The sequence below is a fragment of the Drosophila sechellia genome, chromosome 2L (assembly GCF_004382195.2).
Source record: "Drosophila sechellia strain sech25 chromosome 2L, ASM438219v1, whole genome shotgun sequence".
Lineage (NCBI taxonomy): Eukaryota > Metazoa > Arthropoda > Insecta > Diptera > Drosophilidae > Drosophila > Drosophila sechellia.
Genome location: NC_045949.1, coordinates 24754749 through 24775533, shown reverse-complemented (window position 1 = coordinate 24775533; position 20785 = coordinate 24754749). Strand labels below are relative to the sequence as shown.

Here is a 20785-nt window from a genome sequence, read left to right as displayed (position 1 = left end):
CCTGACTACCTACGAACTGATAATGGACGCCAGTATGTTAGCGAGGAGTTTTCTAACTACTGCAAAGCGTGCGGCATTGAACAGGTTAGGACCCCACCGAATTGGCCGCAAGCAAACGGGGAAGTTGAGAACATGAACAGAGCCCTCGTGAAACGTCTAAAAATAGCATACGCAAATGGGAAAAACTACAAAGAGGAAATCCAAAAGTTTATTTTGATGTATAATGTAACCCCACATGGAACAACAGGGTCAGCGCCCACAAAGCTAATGATCAGCAGAGTCATCCGTGACAAAATACCAGCATTGGGGATATCTACGAAAAAACCTTAGACTCTGGGGAAAGAGATAAAGACATTATTGAAAAATATAAGGGAAAGCAGGCAGCCGACAAAAGAAGAGGGGCAAAGGAAGTCGATATAGAAGTGGGCGACAAGGTACTTTTGAAAAACGTAGTGTTCCCAAACAAACTTACATCAAACTTCGACAAGACGGAATTTACGGTGTTAGAACGACACAATAAAATTGTGGTGATCGAAGGGGGTGGTAGAAAACTAACAAGAAATGCCTCACATCTTAAGAAAGTCCCGGCTAGCCAGACGTATCCAGCCTCCTGCCCAACGCCGCAATCAGATGTCAGCCTACCGGAATCAACACCAACTTCGGAGGTCGCAGTACTTCAGCCCACAGAAGGAGGCCTCGGGATCCAGCCACCCCTGCCGCCATTAAAGCTAAAACTCGTCAATAAAGGAGGGATGTGGCGACCGGCATTGCCAACAACCAAGCATCGAGACAGCAGCGACGGGACAGGCGCTAACGATCGCCCAGCGTCGGAGTGAGAGAAGGGATTATTCTGGTGCGAACTGCGAAGCGGCGTGGGTGTTCGAATATCATTTATCCAAATAAACGAACTTAGTACAAGCTATTAACCCTAACGTGTATTACTGTGATTAAGCGGGTCATTACACTATTTCTAAGCTATATTTAAAAATTAATAACATTAGGGCAATGCCAAAAAAGAATTTTCACATGGTGGCAAAAATAATATAGATTTAAAGTCTAAGAACTTCTAAGGTGAACGGCATATTTTGCCAAATTTACAATGCATGAGCATACGTGTGCACACATACAGTTGTCTGCTATCACTGTATGCGTAGAAAAGAGCTGCTCGCTGTAGCGCTCTTCTCTCTGTCTCTCTCGAACAAAAACTCGAGAGAGCCTGGAAAATCGTATGGCGTTACGCATCTTGTTATTCTAGTGTCTTTGGTTTAACGGAGTTCAACTGGAAAATAACATACCGGAGCGGCGGTTCATATATCTACAATTCATATAAAGTTAATACTCAAGGCTGTTTAACGCGAGACTTTATTGTTTACGAAATAGAATAGAAATCGTGAAAGCGGCCCATTACGACGAGCCCCTGTATATAATAAAGTCCATCGACGGAAAAATAGAAAGTTATGTTTTATGGAGGCACATTGATGACGTACTCCGCACATAAACTGATGAAGTAATAATCTTGTCCCATTTGAAGGAAGACCATATCTTAAAAACCCAATTCGCCTTTACATAATTTTTAGGTCTAGCATGATACTGTTGCTGCTTCAAAACGGGATTTTCTACGGAGTTGTAATGTTGTTCTACCGAAATTACAAGCCTTTAGACCTCACAACCAGACGCATCGGGCTACGGACTGAGAGCGGTACTATCTCAAGGCTGCCGCTCGATAACAATTATCTCACAAACATTGTGAGATCTCGCGGTAAATGTTTCCATAAATGAGCGTGGGCCTCTCGCCATTGGATGGACACCACAGGAGTTAAGTTAACTTTCATATAGACCACCAGCCATTAACCTTTTCAGTACCAAAAAAGCGTAAAATTAAAGCGCTGGAAAGCTTTTACAACGTAAACATATTTTATAGGACCGGAACGGGATGCTGCCACTATCCTCAAATATACCATTGACGCAACGGACAAACCATTGTATTGTTTTCGGAACCAAACTATTTTGTTTAAGACAAAAGTCACAACTTTTCCGATTACATCACATTCTAAGAAATTAATCAATTAAGATGCATTAAACGCCAACGTATCCAACGCAATTCAGTGCGAGCTAGCCATTCTGGCTTTCATTACCACCTTCAGACATTGCAAAATATTGTAATCATAATCGCGAAAACAGAGCAGCGTAAGAAAATGCAAAAAAGATGCTTACGGACTATTTTTCCAAAAATGGGACGGTTAATGTCGGATAAAGCTGCAAACTTTAGAATTTTTGTTATGAGTAAACATGATCGGCATCCAAGAAAACAAGGAGTGCACTCTTGGGGATATAGCATGCGCTTATAAGTTGGAAACACAGATAGAGGATACCATCGAAAACATTCTCCTTACAGCCATAAAGTACAACGGATCAATCCATTCATCGATAAACGAGAGACGTAATTCACGCAGTCTCCAGTGCGGATTAGGGAAAAAATCGCATCAGCACAGCAAAGGGCACATGACCAAATAAACTTGACCAAAAAAAAGTTATAGTAGAGATCCCCCGACTATCAGATACCCGTTACTTGGGTAGTGGAAATGCGAAAGCGAAATTCTATCATTTTTTGGATAAAGATAGATATTCAATATCAAATGAGAACAAATTTTAAAATTGTTCAAAAGTGTGGGCGTGACAGTTTTGGGCGTTTTTTAGTTGTAAGAAAGAGCGTGGCCAAGGTGTTTTTGGTATAACAATCGAAATCAAGAGATTTTTTAGAAGTGTCTGCGAGGCAGTTTTAGGTGAATCGATAGAAATTTATAAAAGACGGGCTGGTTATGATCGACTCAGCTGTTGATTCTGATCAATAATATATATATATATATACCGCTTAAGTCTTACCTACTTTTCGACGAATCTCGTATACTCTACCAGAACGAGATATAATTACTTAGAGAGAAAATAGCAGTGCCTTCAGATTCAGAATACAACAGTTCACTATTATTTGTTCCAAAAAAGTCATTACCAAAAAACAAAACTAAAATGGCGCTTAGTAACCGAATTCCGCCAAATTGTAAACAAAATTTTACATTTTTAAAAATGTCAGGTTTTCATCGAATAGAACGTAAAGAAAATTCCAAAAAGTAATGTAAAATGTAAAAATGTTTTTTATCAATGCAGAAAACACAATTTTTAGGACCCAAGCTCAGTGGTTGCGCTTGTATAAAGCAGCGGCCATAAATACTTCCAGTATAGCTAGAAGCCTAAGATTTTGTTTCAGGCATCTAATAGAGCTTATGAAAACATGCGAAAAAGATTTTTGAGATTGGGGCCATCCAAACCCATTTTTTCAGCAAACAAAATATTATTCCCTCCGTAAAAGTATACAGCATTTTGTTAAGTCAATTATAACATCACCATACATCATAGAAGACTGATAAAATCGTAACTTATGGTCTAAAAAATATTTTTAAAATTTACCACATTTGAACAAACATGAATATGATTTGGCGTTATATACCTCCCCCAGGGAACCCCCAAGCTCCAACATAACCAGAAACAAATATAAACAAAGTGATGAAATATTAAATTATTGCAATTATTATTAATTTAAGGTAATGATAATAAACATTATGATAACAATTAATTAATAATGAAGTTTAGATAAACCAAATTAAAAAAAAATTAGTTTTTACGTCTTTACTCTTGCCTATTTTGCCAAGTTATTCATTTCTGTGGGACTTACTCCACATAAGTAACATTTCATAGACGAAGATTCCACTTAAGGCGTTGCATATTTTCCCATCCACCATGGTTAGTTATTAGCTATGTTTAACATTTATCTTTTTATCATTTTTAAATACATCAGTTGGATTCAGAAGTTTGGTTGTCTCTTTTTTAAATTGATATCGTACTGGTTGCAGTAACGTGTTGACGATGGTCTGTAGTTTTTCCAAATTATTTGTTGGTCTTTTCGAAATTAGTTTGTCTTTTGAAATTAGTTGGAGAGGTACGTAGGATGTAACAAATAAACTTGTATCCTGTAAATCATTATTGGAAAACTTTTGATTATATTCGCTATGACCGGCACTTCCATTAAATCTCCACTTTTCAATTAGTAAAAATATTTTTATAACACAATCATCAGTGAGTGTTTCGACTACCTCGGCTTGAAGCTCAAATATACTTGACAAATTTTTTCAACACATTCAGTTCATTCAGTTACTATAGGCATGTGTCCGCTATTTTCAATATTACATTGTACTGATGACTTCTTGTATTTCTTTCCGTGGGTACCCTTCTTTGTGCACCATAAATCTAAAATATATAGGTGTGGAAACACACAGAGCTCTGAATCGTCTTCCATAAGCAAAAATAAATTTAAACCAATCAATATAATTACTTGTTTAATATAATAAAAGTTAAATTAACATGGAAGATTATACACAAACACAAAAGACAAAACGACACAAACTTAACCCAAAAATAACCAATATAGGCGTTTAGTAGATTCAATATTACAAGCTCATCCGCAAGTTTCCGCAGCTAAACTCAACACTTTTATTATCTTAAAACTATGCTTAATTTAATATATAATGAGTCTAGCTCTGCATTTATGAGAAACACAACTAAAAGTTTAAGTAAACATGAAAATACCCATAAGAAAAGACAATAAAAAGGCCAACCGATTAGTTAATTATTAGTTTTTGTATACAAAGTGAATACCTTCTACTTTAAAATCCATTTTAAATTATTTAAATCGAAATATTTGGAGTATTTGGAGATGATTTGGTTACTTTATGCGTAAATATATTGTGGTAGGATGAACACTCATAAGGCCCACTGTACCATGTAGTAGCATAGTCTTAGGTATGAAGCCCATAGTGGTAGAGAGAAGCATACGATCATATCCCCGATAGGAATAAGAATATTATTATTATCTCGCTCTTACTTATAAGCTAGCATTAAGAGATAAGAATGTATACCTAGCTCACTCACAAACGCATACACACTTCAGAGAGCATAAGAAAAGAGGAATACGCGAGACGCGGCATTCGGAAGCGTGTGCTTAAAGGGAAAAGTCGAATAAAGGGATTGTGAAATTATTTAAAGGATGGAGTACATATATTCATTTTTCGGCGTCCACAACACCAGAAGTGGTCATTACCCACTATGCCTGACACTAAATGGAATCAATTCTCAGTGCTCCAACTAAAGAAGTGGTTGGAAGCTCTTGGACGCCAGACTTCCGGCACAAAAGCGGAACTAATAGTGCGTCTGCAGGCCATTTCCCCAGAAACGCGTGGCGATTCACCGCCAAATAACGGATCAGCAGCAGACGAGATAGAGGCAAACATGGCTGTGCTGCAGAGGATCCAAGCGGATATCGACGACGCGCACAAGAGCAAGTTTTCTCATGCTCGCCAGATCAATGACGTCATCGACAACAACAGCAGCGGAAACCACGGCAATGTTAACATATGCGCTAACAGCACCGACGCCAATGTTAACAGCACCAAGGTGACTATCGCCGCCGATAACATCGATATGGGACATACCAGTGTTGGAAAAGAAACCGCTGGTAGTGTTGTTCAGCACCAGAGTCGAACTGTAAACAAGCTTCTGGAATCTCCTGCAACATCGCTTGCCTTGGCAAAAGAGGTAACGATGGAGTTTGACGGCAGCTTATGTGCGCGCAATTGGGTCACGCAGTTTCAGAACATCGGAAAGATTTACAATTTGGACGACGGATGCATGCACATGCTGCTAATTGCCAAACTAAAAGGAAACGCACAGCGCTGGCTGCACGCAAGAGCCACACGCATCCTAGAATCGACCGACCAGCTGTGCGAACAGTTAATCTTGACATTCGAGGTCAAGATGTCAAAAGGGGAACTGAGGAACGCATTTCAAAAACGCGAATGGCATCCGGATGAGAAATTTGCTGTTTACTTCGAGGACAAGGTGATGCTGGCCAACGACATCAACATCGATCTAGAGGAGATCCTCTAAAACATCATTGAAGGAATCCCAGCACCAGCGTTGCGCAACCAGGCGCGCATACAGTGTTTCTCCGAGCCGATGCAAATTCTGCGGGCTTTCTCGGAAGTCCGTCTGCCGAAGCACAAAACAGGGAGCAGTTCATCAAAGCGCCTTACTGGAGGAGGTGCAGCCAATAAGGGCTTACGTTGTGCCAAGTGCAACTCCAAAGGGCACTTCGCCAGGGAGTGTCTCAAGCCAAAGAGGGAGCCCGGATCCTGCTATGCCTGTGGGGCATTTGGACACTTCGTCGGACAATGCCCGGAGCGCAAGAGCGCCAATATCAACAATTATGTAAGACTTGTCAAGATTTTTTTTCACAATAGCTATAAAATCCCATTAACTACAGAATGCCTCATAGACACAGGGAGTCCAATATCATTTACAAAGTTAAGCAATCTATCCAAGGAAATTAATTTAGAATCCGCTTCAGAAACCTATTTTGGGCTCTTATGTTACATTATAAAAGAAAAAGTTAAATGTTATTTTTATTTGTACGTGGTCCCAGACGAGTCTATGAGTCATAATGTAGTTCTTGGACGAAATTTCATGGAAGCGTGCCAGTTGAAACTGGATCCAGACGCCTTGGGAAGGATAACGGTCAACCCAGTCGATAGTAAAAGATATAGAAAAGCAAATAGTAAAACAGTCAGTTCTATTGTTAGTGAAACAGTTAGTGAATTAGTTAGTGAATTAGTCAGTGAAACAGTTAGTGAAACAGTTAGTGAAACAGTTAGTGAAACAGTTAGTGAAACAGTTAGTGAAACAGTTAGTGAAACAGTTAATGAGACAGTTAGCAAAACAGTTTAGCCGCCGTTTACAGAAGTTAACTATTTCAATTGTCTCTTTTATTTCGATCTGTACTCTAGCTTGGTTCAACAGCGACTGACTGCCGCCCTCTCTGCAGAGTGGCGAGTCGATCAGTCGATAAGTTTCTCGATAATATTTGTATGTATGTATATAGTAAGGTTGGGTGTATGAATGTATAAGCTTATGACTAGATTGGCTATGTATAATTAGGTATGTATGACTAGGAATGTATGACTAAGAGTAAAGGAAGGGTAGAAGGAGCAGCCTACTACAACTCGTCCGTCCTGACAACTAGATCTCCCGATCGTAGGATTTTATAACAATTAACGTTTCTTAAAGCTAAGGGTCCTGTTTCTCATTTTATTCTTCTTAGTAGAGATACTTTTAAGCGGTCTTAAACATTTTTTAGGTATTCTTTTCTTCTTGTTTGATTTCTTTGTTTTACAATTGCTTCTTAAATTATACTTTCTATTTCGTACAGAGTTTCTTAAATTATACTTTCTATTTCGTACAGAGTTTCTTAAATTATACTTTCTATTTTGTACAGAGTTTCTTAAATTATACTTTCTATTTCGTACAGAGTTTCATAAATTATACTTTCTATTTTGTACAGAGTTTCTTTATGCTGTTGATTAACGATTTTATTTTCTAACGATTTCGGACTAACAATTTCATTTTCTAACGATTGTGAACTAACAATTTCATTTTCTAACGATTTTGGACTAACAATTGCATTTTCTAACGATTGTGAACTAACAATTGCATTTTCTAACGATTTTGGACTAACAATTGCATTTTCTAACGATTTTGAACTAACAATTGCATTTTCTAACGATTGTGAACTAACAATTTCATTTTCTAACGATTTTGGACTAACAATTGCATTTTCTAACGATTTTTAACTAACAATTTCATTTTCTAACGATTTCTCAGGACTATCATTTTCAGTATACATTGATCTTTTGTTTATTTCCATGGGTTTTCTCAACGCAATCATTCCCAAGTTGTACGGGTCTAAATTTAAATTGCATGCAGTTAAAAAATCTCTGCCGAGAATAACATTATACCTCATAGACTGGTCGCAAACAATGATTAAACGAAAATATATTTTTATTGATCCTTTCAATACATAACATGTGGTTTGTCCATGTGTTTTGAGAATACAGTTGTTTAAACCAAAATAGCAAGTATTAAGTAGGGCTAACTTCATTGTCTCGTTAATAAGTGACTTTTTAATGATAGATATAGGACTGCCAGAGTCTATGAGGCATTCTAAAATTATAGGCTTATAAGCATTTTCAAAAAAATTAATTTTAAACCATCTTACATAATTATTAGTTGAAACGCTCTTCCTTGTGGGACATTGTGCCACCAGGTGTCCAAGTTGTCCACAGGCGTAGCACGAACCTGGTTCACGTTTGGGCTTCTTGCAGATGTCAGCTTTGTGTCCTCTTGAATTACAGTTTGCGCATCGTATGGTATCTTTGTAGTCGGTTGGCTGTACAGGTGGCTCCCTCCGAGCTGGCAAACGGATGTTCAAAAATGCGCGTAGCATCTCCGATGGAGTAGAGAAGCATTGAATCCGTGCTTGGGTACGGAAATTTTGCAGCGGTATGCCCGCTATCACCTGGTCCAGTAGTTCGTCGTCGTCGATGTTTATCCCATTTGAGAGAGCCATCTTCTCATCGTAATAACTGCAGAAATTCTCCTCGGTTTTCCACTTGCGACTCTCGAATTTTCGCCGGATCTCAGCCTTGGATGATTGCTCGCCAAAAGTCAATGACAATTGATCAAGCAAATTGTCAATTGGTTCGATCAATCGAGCAGGGTGCGCATGTAACCAGACTTGCGCGTTTCCTTTAAGTTTAGTGATGAGTAAGATGCGTAAATGGTTGTCATCGATGTTGAAAGTGCGTGCGATATTTTTGACCACTGTTATCCAGGCACGCGCGCAAGTTTTCCCATCGTAATCGGTTATCGTCTCTTTGGCGAGAGCGAGAACATCAACTGGAAAACGCTGGCTCTCCGCTCTCTCGTTGGATCGCTGCGGCGAGTGAAATGTTGTGTTCTCTTTTGTGGCGCCAGCCTGCGTAAACTGCGCCGTCTGGATAACGGAACTAACTGTAGCCTTGCTTTGCTCTGGTTGTTGTTGTTCTTGGAACTGCAAGCTCGATCGTGTTCCGTTAAGCATTGCCTTCGCTTCTGCTAGCTCTGCGCGTAGTTGCTGTAGCTCGAACATGTTTGTCTCCCTCTCACTGCCAGTTTCGGTTGATCCTTTTCTGTTCATCGCATTCACACTTACGTGATCGGTGTTAATTTCACAATTCTGGAAATCCAGTGAAGAAAAAATTTCGTTTCTTGGTGGAGCGTTTTTCTGGGGGTGCTCCGGTGGACAATCGCCCCGAACTGCCGTTGGGATGTCTTGCAGCCTCGCGATTAATTCGGCTTTTGTGCCCTCCGTATTTTGGCCCAGAATACGTAGCCAATCTTTTAGAGTTGTCAGCGAAAACTCGTTCAGGATGATTTTATCGTCCATTTTGGATTATTAATCCCACTTCTGAGATTTTAGCCGCCGTTTACAGAAGTTAACTATTTCAATTGTCTCTTTTATTTCGATCTGTACTCTAGCTTGGTTCAACAGCGACTGACTGCCGCGCTCTCTGCAGAGTGGCGAGTCGATAAGTCGATAAGTTTCTCGATAATATTTGTATGTATGTATATAGTAAGGATGGGGTTATGAATGTATAAGCTTATGACTAGATTGGCTATGTATAATTAGGTATGTATGACTAGGAATGTATGACTAAGAGTAAAGGAAGAGGGTAGAAGGAGCAGCCTACTACAACAGTTAGGGAGACAGTTAACGAAGAGGTTGATGAAACAGTTAGTCAAATGGATAATGAAACAGTTAATAAGACAGTTAGTAAAACAGCCAACGAAGCGAGTAGTGTAGTTAGTCAAACTGTTAACGAAGCAGGTAGCAAAACGGTCATCGAAACAGTTATGCCTTTAGCCAACTTCACGACGGATTCCGGACTTTATGCTGCGGTTGTGCCCAGTTATGAAGAAGCTGTTAGAGAAATTTGTAGCATTGATCACTTAGAGGATGAGCAAATGAACTTCATATGCGGAAAAACAATAACCAAGCCTTAAACAGTCAGTTAAAGGAGATTATTAAACGCAACTACTTAAGCGTTAATAAGCCTACCGATCCTTTAGTCAAATGCGAAATAAAACTTTGTTTAGAAACGTCAAAACCATTTAACTGCGCCCCAAGAAGACTTGCCTACTCAGAAAAAGAAAAATTACAAAAACTATTAGATGACTATTTAAAAGAGGGAATTATTCAACCTAGTGAATCAGAATATGCTTCAACAATTGTTTTAGTCAAAAAGAAAACAGGAGACATACAGCTATGTATAGACTTTAGAAAACTGAACAAAGTTTTAATTAAAGACAATTATCCGATACCGCTTATCGATGACCTTTTAGACAAGCTAGTCAACAAAAAAGTTTTTTCGAAGCTCGATTTAAAAAACGGTTATTTTCATGTATTCGTTAATAAGGAATCAGTTAAATACACCTCATTTGTTACACCGTTAGGCCAATTCGAATTTTTCAGAATGCCAATGGGCCTAAAAATTGCATCGGCGGTGTTCCAAAGGTTTGTAAACAAAATTTTCGAGGATCTTATAAGGGATAACAAAGTAATTGTATACATGGACGACATCATGATTGCTAGCAAGAACTCGGAGGAGCATTTAGAAACCTTAAAGGAAGTGTTTATCAGATTAGCTCAAAATAAATTGGAATTACGAATGGATAAACGTGAGTTCCTTCAGACAAATATTAAATATTTAGGATTCATTATAAATGGTGAAGGCATTAGGGCTGATGACAAAGGAATAGATGCCATACAGCATTTTCCAGTTCCAGACAAAATACAAGCCGTTCAAAGTTTTCTGGGCTTCCGTAGATTTATAAAAGATTTTTCAACATTAGCGAAACCTTTATATGACCTTTTGAGAAAAGATGAAAAATTTTAATTTGGAGAAAAGGAAATGAGCTGTTTCTCAACTCTTAAGGAAAAGCTGGTGCAGGCACCGGTCTTAGCAATTTATAATTTCAAAGACGAAATAGAACTGCACTGTGATGCAAGCGCTCTTGGTTTCGGTGCGGTGTTATGTCAAAAAAAAGAGGATGGAAAATTACACCCAATATTTTATTTTTCAAAGCGAACAACAGTCGCTGAGGCAAAATATCACAGTTTCGAATTGGAAACAATGGCAATTATTCACGCACTGCGAAGATTTAGAATATATTTGTACGGAAAACGCTTTAAAATTATAACTGATTGTAATTCTCTTACTTTGACGCTTAACAAGATTGAACTTAATCCGCGAATAGCTAGATGGGCGTTAGAGCTCCAGAACTACGATTATGAGCTCATACATAGAGAGGGTAAAAGGATGCAGCATGTTGATGCTCTTAGTAGATGCACGAATATTTTGATAGTGGAATCAAATACGTTTGAAGACAATTTAGTAATCTTCCAAGGCAAGGATCAAAAAGTTCAAGAAATCAAGAAACTGCTGGAAAAAAATGAACATAAGTTGTTCGAAATGAGAAACGGAATAATTTATAGAAAATGTAACGACGGCAGACTTTTATTTTATGTTCCCACAGACATGGAAGATCATATTCTATATAAATATCACAATGAGATCGGACACATAGGTAGAGACAAAATGTTAGATGTTATTTCTAAATCTTATTGGTTTCCCAATGCCAAAGACAAATGTTTGAGCCATATAGAACATTTTTTAAAATGTGTTGCGACAGGCAAGACAGGCAAGGAAGGATTTCTGCACTGCATTCCGAAGGGCAGCAAACCGTTTGAACTAATGCATATCGATCATTACGGCCCAGTCGACTCAGGCAGATCCAAAAAAAATATTTTTGTTGTCATCGATGGTTTTACGAAGTTCGTACGTTTATACGCCACAAAGACCACTAATACAAAGGAAGTCATTATAGCCCTGAAGGACTATTTTAGAGCATACAGCAAGCCTAAATGCATCATTTCAGATAGGGGAAGTTGTTTTACATCCAAGGAATTTGATGACTTTATGTTAGAGTTCGATGTTAAGCATATGAAGATTGCGACTGGTTCACCCCAAGCAAACGGACAGGTTGAAAGAGTCAATAGAAGCCTAGGTCCAATGATAGCGAAACTGGTACAACCAGAGAAAGGCATAGAGGATAGAAGAGGAAAAATAGTAGACGAATTAAAAGAAAAACTAGAGGAATTAGAAAATACTGAAGAAGATAGTGATTTTGTAAAAATTAGAAATGAAGTTGAAAATAAGCAAAAAAGGCTCAAGCGTATAATAAAACACATTATGAAAAGACCGTCAGACAGCCATCAGAATACAAAAAAGGAGATTATGTGATGGTTAAAAATTTCGACAGTACAGCAGGCATCTCTAGAAAATTGATTCCAAAGTGTAAAGGCCCATATGTGATATTTAAAGTATTAAGAAACGACAGATTCTTGTTAAAAGACGTAGAAGGTTTTCAGATATCTCGTAACCCATACCAAGGTGTCTGGGGCTTCCAAAATATTAAGCATTGGATAGGCAACAAGAAAAATAAACGAAGACACAATTAAACAATAATAATAATATAATAACAGATTAATATAGTATATATGTACATATGTATAAATAAGGTAAAAGAATTCATCATACAACTAAGCAATCAATGTAAACCATGATCAGGGGATCAGCTAGTCAGGACGGCCGAGTTGTGGTAGGATGAACACTCATAAGGCCCTCTGTACCATGTAGTAGCATAGTCTTAGGTATGAAGCCCATAGTGGCAGAGAGAAGCATACGATCATATCCCCGTTAGGAATAAGAATATTATTATTATCTCGCTCTTACTTATAAGCTAGCATTAAGAGATAAGAATGTATACCTAGCTCACTCACAAACGCATACACACTTCAGAGAGCATAAGAAAAGAGGAATACGCGAGACGCGGCATTCGGAAGCGTGTGCTTAAAGGGAAAAGTCGAATAAAGGGATTGTGAAATTATTTAAAGGATGGAGTACATATATTCATTTTTCGGCGTCCACAACACCAGAAGTGGTCATTACCCACTATGCCTGACACTAAATGGAATCAATTCTCAGTGCTCCAACTAAAGAAGTGGTTGGAAGCTCTTGGACGCCAGACTTCCGGCACAAAAGCGGAACTAATAGTGCGTCTGCAGGCCATTTCCCCAGAAACGCGTGGCGATTCACCGCCAAATAACGGATCAGCAGCAGACGAGATAGAGGCAAACATGGCTGTGCTGCAGAGGATCCAAGCGGATATCGACGACGCGCACAAGAGCAAGTTTGCTCATGCTCGCCAGATCAATGACGTCATCGACAACAACAGCAGCGGAAACCACGGCAATGTTAACATATGCGCTAACAGCACCGACGCCAATGTTAACAGCACCAAGGTGACTATCGCCGCCGATAACATCGATATGGGACATACCAGTGTTGGAAAAGAAACCGCTGGTAGTGTTGTTCAGCACCAGAGTCGAACTGTAAACAAGCTTCTGGAATCTCCTGCAACATCGCTTGCCTTGGCAAAAGAGGTAACGATGGAGTTTGACGGCAGCTTATGTGCGCGCAATTGGGTCACGCAGTTTCAGAACATCGGAAAGATTTACAATTTGGACGACGGATGCATGCACATGCTGCTAATTGCCAAACTAAAAGGAAACGCACAGCGCTGGCTGCACGCAAGAGCCACACGCATCCTAGAATCGACCGACCAGCTGTGCGAACAGTTAATCTTGACATTCGAGGTCAAGATGTCAAAAGGGGAACTGAGGAACGCATTTCAAAAACGCGAATGGCATCCGGATGAGAAATTTGCTGTTTACTTCGAGGACAAGGTGATGCTGGCCAACGACATCAACATCGATCTAGAGGAGATCCTCTAAAACATCATTGAAGGAATCCCAGCACCAGCGTTGCGCAACCAGGCGCGCATACAGTGTTTCTCAGAGCCGATGCAAATTCTGCGGGCTTTCTCGGAAGTCCGTCTGCCGAAGCACAAAACAGGGAGCAGTTCATCAAAGCGCCTTACTGGAGGAGGTGCAGCCAATAAGGGCTTACGTTGTGCCAAGTGCAACTCCAAAGGGCACTTCGCCAGGGAGTGTCTCAAGCCAAAGAGGGAGCCCGGATCCTGCTATGCCTGTGGGGCATTTGGACACTTCGTCGGACAATGCCCGGAGCGCAAGAGCGCCAATATCAACAATTATGTAAGACTTGTCAAGATTTTTTTTCACAATAGCTATAAAATCCCATTAACTACAGAATGCCTCATAGACACAGGGAGTCCAATATCATTTACAAAGTTAAGCAATCTATCCAAGGAAATTAATTTAGAATCCGCTTCAGAAACCTATTTTGGGCTGAATAAAAGCCAACTGACAATACATGGAAAAATCTTATGTTACATTATAAAAGGAAAAGTTAAATGTTATTTTTATTTGTACGTGGTCCCAGACGAGTCTATGAGTCATAATGTAGTTCTTGGACGAAATTTCATGGAAGCGTGCCAGTTGAAACTGGATCCAGACGCCTTGGGAAGGATAACGGTCAACCCAGTCGACAGTAAAAGATATAGAAAAGCAAATAGTAAAACAGTCAGTTCTATTGTTAGTGAAACAGTTAGAGAATTAGTTAGTGAAACAGTTAGTGAAACAGTTAGTGAAACAGTTAGTGAAACAGTTAGTGAAACAGTTAGTGAAACAGTTAGTGAAACAGTTAATGAGACAGTTAGCAAAACAGTTTAGCCGCCGTTTACAGAAGTTAACTATTTCAATTGTCTCTTTTATTTCGATCTGTACTCTAGCTTGGTTCAACAGCGACTGACTGCCGCGCTCTCTGCAGAGTGGCGAGTCGATCAGTCGATAAGTTTCTCGATAATATTTGTATGTATGTAACTTATCAAGTGGCGTGGGAGTAGCCGGTTGGCCGTTGCTAGTTGTCCAGTGGGGGCCGGTTGGCCGTCCTGTTCCTATGATGAGATAGGATGAATACGTTGGAAGGAGACTGTCCTTCAATACCGCTGGCCTAGAGACTCAGCCGGTATATTTAGCAATAAAAGGGTTTAACGGCTAAGTGCCGGAGTTTCGATATATGAGCTTGTGCTCTTTATTAATTGAATGTAAAATCAGAACTGAACTTAAGAACTAACAAAAGCTCATGCATGACCGGATGCCCGTGGCAGACCGCTGACCATGCACATTTTGCAGAAGTCATACGATCGCTGCTAGCCAATGGGACAAAGCCACGGCCCATAAGGGCGCGATATGTTGGCTCAGCTCTCGGCCCAATTAGGGTGGACCCAATTTAGGGTGGACCATACATGAGTGGAGTAATAATTATAATATTAAATGCTTAATATTAATAAATCATGGGTAATAAAATGATTAATATTCATAGGAGGAATAAAATAGGCCTGCTGATGCTAACCTGGGAGTTCGTTGTTAACTACTCCCCCCTTAAATTAGACGCCGTCCTCGGTGACAGCCAATTCGTCAATGGATTTTTGCAACTGGGATGTCTCCCGCTTGCGCCTGCAGTGTTGTTGCAGCAGGACTAAGCCGCATAACGTGAAGCTAACGGCGACTCCCACGACGAACCAGATTTTTGGTGCACCTCCCGCGGACACGTCCTCTCTGAGCTCCTGCATCAGCCGCAGGTTGTGCTCGTTCATCCGCTGTAATAGCGGCAGACTCAGTATTTGATCATGGCCGGTGATGTTGATCAATGGGGAGGCCGCGATTCCAGGGCTCTTATCGACAGCGTAATTGAGGTTTAAATACACTGAGCCGTTGATGACTGCCTTTCGTTCGAAGGTAATAAGGTGAGTCCCTATTACGGTTGTTGTAGGCCCGTCATCGATAGCAATCCTCGTAAATTTATCATTGACGATTATTACTCCATCGTCCACGATTGTAAGGGGATCTAGATTGCTGGGCTGCGTCCGGCATGTAGCCACACCGCCAGCATGTAACTGTCTGGCGCAGGTGTCGTGAACCGCCTTTTTGCAGAACGTGGCCAAGTTGGTAGACGCGCAATCTGAAACTGCTAGGACTCCGTCATCACATTCCGCCAAGACGTTTTCTTCAATTTGTAACATGGTATGGTAGTGAGCAACAGGAAAGAGCAGGACTTTTTTACAAACAAACTTAACTTTAGGATATTGAACAATTACATGGATAAAAATATTAGATTGAAAAATCTTAATCTTAGATACATCCATAAGACTAACTATGGGGACCTCTGTGAGCTGTTCGTCGAAGATAGATTTAAGGTCATTGTGATTAAAAATAACTGGATTTATCATATTGTTTTTTGCGAGTGTGATCGTGAGCATGCAATTTTGTATTTCTGAAATTAGTATTCTATTTCTGGCTAAGAGGGTCTCGAAAAGGTGGCCGGCGTCAACCAACCCGTCCCTTTTCTCCTTGAGGATTCTGTTTACTGTGTCTGTGAGTTGGTTAATATGGTTTTGCGTTTCTGTGTTTATTACTACCTGCCTATTGTTTGCCTCTATTAGGCCTGCTTCGTTAGTTTTGATTCTAAAGAGGTCCTCCGCGTCGGGCGTGCCCGCCACGACCTTGAGTGCCGAGCCCAGGAAATCCAGGCTCCTGGCCATTCTACGGTGTACGGTAATTTCATCCAGCATATTCTGTGCATGGTTGATGTCGACTTTCAGAAGTTTCCTCATGTGGGACTGTGGGAACAGTTCAAGCATTCTGACTGTAGAGTCAATTATGCTAGAAAACTCAGACAGATTTGTCGAGTGCCTAATCAGGCCATACTGTTCCCATACTAATACATTCCCGTCTAACACTGGGATGTATTTTGCATGCGAGAAGTCGGTGACTCGCGCGCTTGCGGTGGTTAGAAGTATGATGGATATTACGGCAAGCCTGTGGAAATTATAGCAAATGGTGAGTGTTTAATATAAGGGTGAATGTGGCAGCTGAAATGCCTATTTGATATTGTCCTTATGGACCACCCTCCCCCTAATGAGAACAGATGTTCCCAGATCTGCTTCCACACACTCTTCTGAATAAAGCGGAGTCAATTTGTTACCTAACCTTTTGTTGTTACGTAGGTGTACTTTTTCACCAACTTCAAAGATTCGGTTTTGTCTAGAAGGGTTAATTCTGTCCAGGTTAGCTTGTTGTGCCTTGTCAATTCTATCTTTGATTGCCAACATGATCTCGTCATTGCCAGCGTGGATAACCTCCACTGGTCTAAACTTTGTGACCGAATGTAGCGACCTGTTGTATTCTATCGTAGCCCGTGAGATCAATTCCACAGTATCCTCTATTTTTTTATCAATCTTGAGGCATCTGGCGATTTCTGCCAGTGTACTGTGAAACCTTTCAATTTGGCCATTGGAGCTACTGTGTAGCGGTGGTGCATTGACAACATCGATGCTGTATTGGTTTTTAAGCAACGACGTGATTGTCTCAGAGTTGAAAGAGGCTTCGTTGTCGCAGTATATGGTTTTGATATTTGGGTAGAAGTTTACCAATTGGAGAATAGGGGCTCGTACATCGATGATTGCCCTAGAGACTAAGGGTTGTACGATGGCGAATTTGGACAATTTGTCAATACAGGTTAAGAAGATTTTTCTGTCAGTGGAAAATATGTCGATATGCAACATTTCTCCAACGTATGAAGGTATAGGGGTATTTCCTAATTCCTGTTTCTTAGGATGGCGGTCGTATTTGGCTTTATTGCAGACTTTGCAATTTGCGACCACTTCGCTAGCTAGTTTAGACAAATTCGGGAAGTAATAATCCCGGAGGATTTGTTTAGCGTTCTCTTGTGCAGCCCGATGGGCGCGATTGTGCTCGGTGTTAGTGATTTCAAGCTGTTCATTGACGTTGGTAATATCACTGACGAAGGCTTTACAATGCCAAAACTTTGTCGCAGGAAACTCCTGCCTCAAGGCGTGTTGAATACGCGCCAGGGTAGGGAAATCACAGTGAATCGCGTTCACGACATTGGCGTTGACAATTTCTTTAACGGATTCTACAAGCGAGTCGTTGTCATTAAAGTTAATGATATGGCGAGTTCTATTTCCGAAGATTATGAAGTCTCGCCGAAGCGGTTGGTTTGTTTATTCCAAAATAATTTGGTTTCTGAAGCAGTTCAGAGGTTTGTCTGTGGTTTCTATAGTGTACGAAAGGGAAAGCTCACTATGCCCCGTTGCTGCATCGGACTGGGCCTCAGCCTCTGAGTTGTTCAGGGGTTGCCGAGATAGCGCGTCCGCTACCAGGTTTTGTTTTCCCGGTGTGTAAAATATTTTCCCGTTGTTCTCATCAATAAATGCTTTCCATCGCTTAATCCTAGCGTTGGTGTTTTTCTCAGATACCGCGTATGTGAGGGGCTGGTGATCTGTAAAGATCCTTACCTCTTTGGTACCGTATAGGTAATTTTGAAGTTTGCCTATTGCCCAGACTATCGCCAACAATTCCCTTTCGTTGGTGGCGTAGTTCAATTCGCAGTCTTTCAGCGTACGAGAGATCATGGTGATGGACCTCTTGTTCTGGGACAATACCGCGCCTATACCACTGCCTGAAGCATCGGTGGTTAGGTCAAATGGTAATTTTAAATCGGGGTACGTCAAAATGACATCTTCTGATGCTAGGATGTTACGCAGGTGATCAAACGCATTGCGCTGGGTTTCATCAAATGTAACAGGAACTTTTTTCGACATGTTTTTACTCACTGTACCGTTTTCCCCTTTGAGAATATGAGTGAGAGGCCTGGCAATGGAGGCAAAATTCTTCACAAAGCTTCTGTAATAGCTCGCCAGGTCGAGGAAAGACCTAAGGCTAAACAGATTTTTGGGTTCGGGGAACTCTTGTATTGCCCTGACTTTTTCAGGGTCTGTTTTCGTTCCCCCCCTAGTGACTATGAAGCCTAAGAATTCTACGCTTTCTTTAAAGAATTTAGTCTTTTCTCGTGCTACCTTCATGTTGGCCTCGAGCAGTCGCTTAAGCACTATATCGATGTGCTTAACATGTTCGGTTTCGTTTTCTGAAAATACAATGACGTCATCGACATAGACGTAACATATCTTGCCTATTTCTTCCCTTAGCACATCATCGATGGCTCTTTGGAATATGCTACCTGCGTTTTTTAATCCGAAAGGTAATCGGCAAAACTCGTATTTCCCTCCGTTAACTGAGAAAGAGGTTTTTTCCCGGTCCTTCTCGGCCAAGTATATCTGGTGATACCCTGACCTTAAGTCTAGGGTAGTAAAGTATCTGGCTTTTCCCAAGTTCGCTAAAATCATGGGAATGCTTGGCATAGGGTAGCGGTCAGCAATTGTTTGTTCATTTAGTTTCCTAAAGTCGATTACCAAGCGCTTATTTTTGATGCCGTTACCGTCAGTCCCTTTTTTGTCAACTACCCAAGCAGGGCTGTTGTATGGGGATCTGGAAGGCCTTATTATGCCATTGCTCAGCAGCTCCTTGATCTCGTTTTTAACAAAGTCTGCTGCCCCCATGGGATAGGGGTATAATCTGGAGTAGACGGGTTCGTCACTCTTAGTTCGAATAGTGGCGGTGACCGAGGTGTTGAAAGTTAGCGCCTCGTTAGAGGTCGAAAACACCTTTATTCTTTTCAGAATAACATTTTTAAATTCGGCTTTCACCGACTTTGGTACCACTATGTCATCAATTTTAGTGAAATTAACGTTTTCACAGTCAAAGAATTTGAGCTTTTCAGTGACGTTTGCGTATTTTATTACGCTGTCGCCTAAGTTCAATGCCACTCCTGCTCGCGTTAGCGAGTCGAAGCCTATTATAGCATCGAACGTGCTCAGTGTGTCCAACAGGAAAAATGGGGCGTCTAACCCAAAAATGCGCATTATGCACTTGTTCTTGACGTCACTGGAGCCGTGAATAGAGCTCACAGTAAAGGGGGTCTCGACCGGCATTACGTTTCTTAGCTCCTTTACGGGCTTAAGGTAATTCTTTGCCGCCCCCGTGTCGATAAGTATTTTTAGTGTTCTACCAGCCAACTGTCGTTCGATGAACGGCAGTCGGGAGCGTTCCCTAAAAAATGTAGCAGATCTTTAAGTTCATCGGAGTCGTTACCTTCTTCAATGCTGGCGACTTCCGCTTCAGCTGTGACAGAATACCCTGACTCTTCCTGCTCGTGGGATTGAGTTATATTATTAACACGCTGGCGTCTTTGTCCCGAATAACGCTGAGACGAATTCCGTCTTTTGTTGTTGCTATTACTCTGAGGCTTTCCCCAATTTGTTTCCTGCCTAGATTTGGCTGTCGAAGGGTCGATCTCCATAGGCTGTACTCTGTTATGGTCTACAATTTCGGGGTCCCCGCGCTTCTGCCAGGGGCCGTCCTCTTGGGCCTTGCTTTGGAATTGCTTAGGAATAAAGTGTGGATTTTTATCCTCTCCTTTCCATTGCTTTCCCTGAAATTTATTAATACGCCTGTAGCCATCGTGCACAAGAGCCTTGTCTTCGATGGCCTTCGCGTATGACGCCGCGAATGCACTTCTTTCAATGCTATTTTCAGCCTCCCGCGCAAGCGCTAACGCAGTCGTAAGGTCTTTTGGTTGTGCTGGTAGCACCAGTGCTTTGAGCGGTCTTTTCAGCCCAGCAATAAATGCGTGTAGGGCATCGTCCCTAACCTCCTTATTTAAGATAGTTGCCGTGTCCGCACTATGCGACATAACTATTTTGTTCGTGACGAGCGTGAGTTTCCTCTCGACTTCGTCATAGTATGCCATAAGATCGGCATCACGTTGTTGGACCATCTCGAGATTTTGACGTAATACTCGTAGGGACGTTTTGTCCGCGTATGTGCAGTCCAGCCTAGCCA

General features: G+C 40.9%; 4 protein-coding genes across 17 annotated transcripts in view; 2 read left to right on the top strand and 2 right to left on the bottom strand.

Annotated features, from left to right (window-relative positions):
- Positions 1 to 20785, bottom strand: part of LOC116800539 (lachesin) — a 371289-nt gene that overhangs the window by 121810 nt on the left and 228694 nt on the right. The window lies entirely within an intron of this gene.
- On the top strand, positions 5448 to 6413 carry LOC116800558 (cold shock protein 1-like). The gene is made up of 2 exons (XM_032716148.1): positions 5448 to 6315; positions 6371 to 6413. The coding sequence occupies exons 1-2, from the start codon at positions 6064 to 6066 to the stop codon at positions 6380 to 6382; spliced, it is 264 nt and encodes an 87-aa protein (XP_032572039.1). The 5' UTR covers positions 5448 to 6063; the 3' UTR covers positions 6383 to 6413.
- Positions 7924 to 9665, bottom strand: LOC116800553. Its single transcript, XM_032716128.1, has 2 exons — positions 8159 to 9665; positions 7924 to 8103 (listed from the first exon to the last, which is right to left on the bottom strand). The coding sequence occupies exons 1-2, from the start codon at positions 9365 to 9367 to the stop codon at positions 8092 to 8094; spliced, it is 1221 nt and encodes a 406-aa protein (XP_032572019.1). The 5' UTR covers positions 9368 to 9665; the 3' UTR covers positions 7924 to 8091.
- Positions 12855 to 14280, top strand: LOC116800554. The gene is made up of 2 exons (XM_032716133.1): positions 12855 to 14158; positions 14214 to 14280. Exon 1 carries the CDS (start codon positions 12998 to 13000, stop codon positions 13835 to 13837), a length of 840 nt encoding a protein of 279 aa, XP_032572024.1. The 5' UTR covers positions 12855 to 12997; the 3' UTR covers positions 13838 to 14158; positions 14214 to 14280.